Genomic DNA, 5,416 nt, shown 5'->3' on the forward strand with positions numbered 1-5,416 from the left:
AAATGTCACAAACAGAACAGTGGAAATCGTGGGTATTACGATTAAATATGATGAATATTGTTTTAATCTCTAAAATGATTATGCACTTTATTAATTTTAAATATTCCCGGTACAAAGTCAATTCAGGAAGTTTAAATTTAAATTCCATTTCAACTTAAAGGATAATAGAGAGAGATAGAAAAATAGAGGGAGGGGTCTGACTGGATGGGTCCTTAAAAAGGAGAGGAGGGAGAGGAAGAACTCAACTCACAGGCAGGACAGAGAGAGAGAGAGACTAGAACTCAACTCACAGGCAGGACAGACAGAGAGAGAGAGACTAGAAGTCAACTCACAGGCAGGACAGACAGAGAGAGAGACTAGAACTCAACTCACAGGCAGGACAGAGAGAGAGAGAGAGAGAGAGAGAGAGAGAGACTAGAACTCAACTCACAGGCAGGACAGACAGAGAGAGAGAGAGAGACTAGAAGTCAACTCACAGGCAGGACAGACAGAGAGAGAGAGACTAGAAGTCAACTTACAGGCAGGACAGAGAGAGAGAAAATAGTGAAAACCTTTGAAGATCTCTGAAGAAGTGAAGCTACAACTAAAGACTTCAGAAGGTGAGATTTCAACATCTGTTCATCTAATACTGTACTTGAGTGCACCTCAAATATAACCATGTTTTTCCTTTGTAGAGCACTACTTTAGACAAGGGCCCTGGTTATATGTAGCTCTGGTCAAAAGTAGTGCACTACATAGGGAAACTCGGTACTAGGGACACAAATGGGTGAACGTTTTGGACCGAGTTTAGGAACTGCTGTGCTAAGGAATTCAAGGAATACTAATTACAGTAGATTAGCCTAGTACACATGAATATGTACTCACAGATTGGGGTCCCCAGGACCGAGTTTGGAAAACGCTGCCTTGTCAAGTAAATCACCAAGCCGTTCATTAGTTGAATCTGCTCTGATCGTACTGGAATACATCTGTGGAACGGCGGGAGGTTCCAAAAGGGTTCTTCTTCCCCATAGGACAACCCTTTGAAGATCCATTTTTGGTTCCAGGTAGAACCCTTTTGGTTCCAGGTAGAACCCTTTTGGTTCCAGGTAGAACCCTTTTGGTTCCAGGTAGAACCCTTTTGGTTCCAGGTAGAATGGCTGGATGGTTCCAGGTAGAACCCTTTTGGTTCCAGGTAGAATGGCTGGATGGTTCCAGGTAGAACCTTTTTGGTTCCAGGTAGAACCCTTTTGGTTCCAGGTAGAATGGCTGGATGGTTCCAGGTAGAACCCTTTTGGTTCCAGGTAGAATGGCTGGATGGTTCCAGGTAGAACCTTTTTGGTTCCAGGTAGAACCCTTTTGGTTCCAGGTAGAATGGCTGGATGTACTTTGAGAGGTCTTTGAAACACTGCACTCCCCTACACTCTGAAGTACTCACTGAATTTGTCTTGACGGCTTCTCTCTTTGTCCCTCTCTCTGTCTCTGTCTCTCTCTCTTTGTCTCTCTCTCTCTATGTCTCTCTCTCTCTCTTTGTTTCTGTCTCTCTCTCTCTCTCTCTCTCTCTCTTTGTTTCTGTCTGTCTCTCTCTCTCTCTCTCTCTCTCTCTCTCTCTCTCTCTCAGGAGACAATCACCATGGCGATGTTGACCACTCTTCTGCTTCTCAGCGCTGTCTTTGCTCTGGGAGATGCAAGGGGTAGCAGAGGTATTCTGACCGAAGGTTTTGTTGACCTGTACCTTTTAATTTCTATCATGGAATCTGTAATGCTGATTCAATAAATCCCCAAGACTTTTAACAAGCACGTGTCTCAATATTCCCTCTCTCTGTGTCTCTCTTTTTGTTGTAGGGGATCGGCATAATCACTGTGACTCTGAGGAAATCATTCCTCCTCCGAAAGATCCGTACGACTCAGAGGAAAACAGTTCTCCTTCGGAGGAACACATTCCTCCTCCGAAAGATTGGTCTGATTCAAAGGAACACTTTCATCCTCCGAAAGATCGGTCTGATTCAAAGGAACACATTCATCCTCCGAAAGATCGGTCTGATTCAAAGGAACACATTCATCCTCCGAAAGATCGGTCTGATTCAGAAGAAAACATTCCTCCCCGGAAAGGTGAGAAACATATTATGTATAAACAACCTGATCTGCAAACTGCGGTGAAATGACAGTTTATGTTAGAAAACAAGCGTGTAGAGAATCATTGTACTAATCTAAACTGCTATGAAATATATTTTAAATAACCACAAATATTAAAATATAATATATAAAATATTGTTTAGCTGTTTGAAGTGTACAAAACCAAAAGTAAAACACACAAACACAAAATGTTATAACGGCTAGCGCACATAGATCTACCGCTTCTTAGACTGGCTTTCAATGAGAATTACAGATCTATGACACACATTTCTATGTGAATTTGGTCATGTTGCCCGAAAAGTTACATTTCAAAGTGAATCGGTTATTTTTCCACAACACACGGTTAGCCGCGGTGTGTTGCTCAGCAACGTCACAGCTGGAACGCACTGTTGACGGATCAGATTGTCTGGTGGGAACAAACCATTTCATAATTTAATTTAATATGATCTCTCTATGATCTCTCTCCCCCTTACAGAGTGGCATCACAGAGTCTGCCCAAACGGCTGGCACAGATATAAGACACACTGCTATCACTACGTCCCCTTCATGACCACATGGCCAGAGGCAGAGGTACCTGGATGTCTGCTGTACATAATTGAGATGATCTGTGTGCATGATGTTAAGTATTGGTGGTTTAATGAGAGATCAGCAGGTTAGAATCTGGTAGCAGTGATGGAATTGAAGGATTTTGGACACTGGCCAGCCGGGTTAGTAGATAGCAATTTCTACTAGCCAGGATCCAAAATGTGCCATGGGATAATGGAAAAACAATAATTGACCTGCATATTATGCTAGTTGGAACCATTTTCTAGAAGCCTGGTCTGAAAAGCACTATAGTTGGCTAGAGGGGATGCTATTTCCATCCCTGTCTGGGGGTCATACAGGGTTGCAGTTGACTCTGTAGGTTTAATCTGTGTTCAACAGGGTTGAGAAACTATATCATGACGTGCTGTTCCTTCTATTTATCTTTATATTCTACCTCTGTTTCTCTCTCCCCTCTCTCTGTGTCTCTCTGTGTCTCTCTGTGTGTCTCTCTCTCTCTCCCCTCTCTCTGTGTACCTCTCCCCTCTCTCTGTGTGTCTCTCCGTCTCTCTGTGTCTCTCTGTGTGTCTCTCTCTCTCTCTCTCTCTCTCTCTCTCTCTCTCTGTCCCCTCTCTCTGTCTCTCTCTCTCTCACTTCTTCTCTCCCCTCTCTCTCTCTCTCTCTTTCTCTCTTTCTCCCCTCTGTCTCTCTCCAGAGGAAATGTTTGCGCTTGGGAGGTAACCTGGCATCAGTGCACAGCCTTCCCCAGTATCGTTTCCTTCAGTCTGTCATCAGGAAGAGTACCAGGAAAGTCCAGCGTACCTGGATAGGAGCCAACGACGCCATCAAGGTCAGAAGCACCGTCTGTTCAACACTCCTGAAAACATATAGGATGCATTGACTACAGAACCTTAACCCACAAATTCTGAATGCTGCCCTCTACCCTATTGAAGTTAACCTAGGGTCTGTGGGATGCTTAACATATAGGATGCATTGATTCTTTATGAATAGAACCTATAAAGGCCTGGTTTAACCCACAGATCCGTTTGTTTTCAAAGCTTGTTACCTAATATTACAAACACTGTCTAGTTTCAAGCCATGGTTACATCATGCTTATCTCATAGATGGTCAGTCCTGGTATCCATAACTCTGTCTAGGAATCTGAGTGGTTACATTTCTCCTGACCCATCCCTCAGCTTTTTACCCAATTCCCAGATTGCCTCTTTAAAGACAGTAACTACAGTGTGTATATATAGTGTTTACTGTCTGCTAGTGATGCATCGTCCTGTGTGCTCTCATAGGAGGGTCTCTGGCTGTGGAGCGACGGGTCCAGGTTTAACTACCAGAACTGGGGCCCGGGTCAACCCTCTAACTATAACCATGGTGTTATTAAGGATAACACGAACGGCCGGGAGCATTGCATGGAGATGAACTATGGAGGTACAATCCTGTCACCAGACTAGTCTCCTGCTCAATATACATCAAACATTTGGATATTAGTAAAATACATCTTAAAGGGAATTTGTTCCTTAGCTACATATTTATAAAACTAAAATAACACCTACCTCTCTGTGTTTCTCTCGTTCCCAGCTTCTCGCTGCCAGAACGATGCCCCTTGCTGGTTTACATTTCCCTTCCTGTGTTGCAGAAAGTTGTGATGTCCACATTTTGGGAGAGACGACGTTGGAGAAGCTCTCTAAAGCATATGAGATTGTTTTAAATAAAGGCACCATCTGAAATGTTACCTTTTGTTCAGTGGTCACTTATACAAAACAAAACACCAGCTGGATCCAACTATTAAACTCTGTAGTGTGAAGTAAATAACATCTTTGGTAAAAAATAAATGTTAAAGAGTTGCTTTTCACTTTTTGTAACACGTTTGGTTATCGTCATTATTTTCTACATTTTCAAAGTCAAATCAGAGATGACCAATTGATGTTAATCATCATCATCATCATCATCATCATCATCATCATCACTACCATCTTCATGTTTAAAGGTCAATGAGGGGCTGAAAGAATATTGATTCATGACGTTTTTCAAATTGCTTTACACACATTTTGTACACCTGTAAAATCGTGTCAGATATCCTATAGGATGTAAGTTAGATTTAGAATAGGGTCAGGGTTAATGGTTTAATGTACTGAACATTAGTGGTTCTATGAGCAAATACTGCCACCTGGTGGTCATTCATCAGTCCTAAAAACACTCACACAAACACACACACGCACACACACACACACACACACACACACACACACACACACACACACACACACAACTGTTGCTGGTATTCAATGACAGAATAGTGGTCTGCTATAGTTGACAGAAAGGAGGAGAGGAGTAGCGTGGAGAGGTAAGCAACACCGGTAAAATAGTATGTATTAGAATGAATGAAGAGAAGTTGATATTTCAGCTGGAGCCTCGTCTACAGCTATTATTATATTACAGCCAACTCAGAGAGTCTGTAGTAGATTAGCACACTGGTTTTCCTTTCTCCTCCTGGAATTTAATTGTAGAAATACAGTTGATAGAACTGCACAGCTACGTTGTTGATTACCTGATTACCTAATAATTCTGTATATCTGTTGATTAGTTGATGAAACTACAAGGTACAATGTTTTTGTTTCTGGTCATTTTGAGCCTATAATTGAACTCACAAATGCTGATGCTCCAGATACTCAACTAGTCTAAAGAAGGCCAGTTTTATTGCTTCTTTAATCAGGACACCAGTTTTCAGCTGTTCTAACATAATTGCAAAAGGGTTTTATAATGATTAATT

At 42.0% G+C, this 5,416-nt stretch overlaps 1 protein-coding gene across 1 annotated transcript; it reads left to right on the forward strand.

The window, feature by feature from the left end:
- The first annotated feature begins 243 nt into the window (after positions 1-243).
- LOC110513992 (galactose-specific lectin nattectin) lies at positions 244-4,378 on the forward strand. Its single transcript, XM_090185622.1, has 7 exons — positions 244-599; positions 1,598-1,679; positions 1,822-2,088; positions 2,588-2,682; positions 3,350-3,484; positions 3,936-4,074; positions 4,225-4,378. Exons 2-7 carry the CDS (start codon positions 1,610-1,612, stop codon positions 4,290-4,292), a joined length of 774 nt encoding a protein of 257 aa, XP_090041748.1. The 5' UTR covers positions 244-599; positions 1,598-1,609; the 3' UTR covers positions 4,293-4,378.
- The last annotated feature ends 1,038 nt before the right edge of the window (positions 4,379-5,416 follow it).

The sequence above is a fragment of the Oncorhynchus mykiss genome, chromosome 9 (assembly GCF_057628025.1).
Source record: "Oncorhynchus mykiss isolate SJ-2025 chromosome 9, ASM5762802v1, whole genome shotgun sequence".
Lineage (NCBI taxonomy): Eukaryota > Metazoa > Chordata > Actinopteri > Salmoniformes > Salmonidae > Oncorhynchus > Oncorhynchus mykiss.

What these genes read in the sequence shown, in the direction of transcription:
- LOC110513992 (XM_090185622.1), top strand. Translation starts at nt 1,610, where the DNA reads ATGGCGATGTTGACCACTCTTCTGCTTCTCAGCGCTGTCTTTGCTCTG. An exon ending in AAACATTCCTCCCCGGAAAG is followed by an intron (nt 2,089 to 2,587) that starts GTGAGAAACATA and finishes TCCCCCTTACAG; the next exon opens with AGTGGCATCACAGAGTCTGC. An exon ending in GAGCCAACGACGCCATCAAG is followed by an intron (nt 3,485 to 3,935) that starts GTCAGAAGCACC and finishes GTGCTCTCATAG; the next exon opens with GAGGGTCTCTGGCTGTGGAG.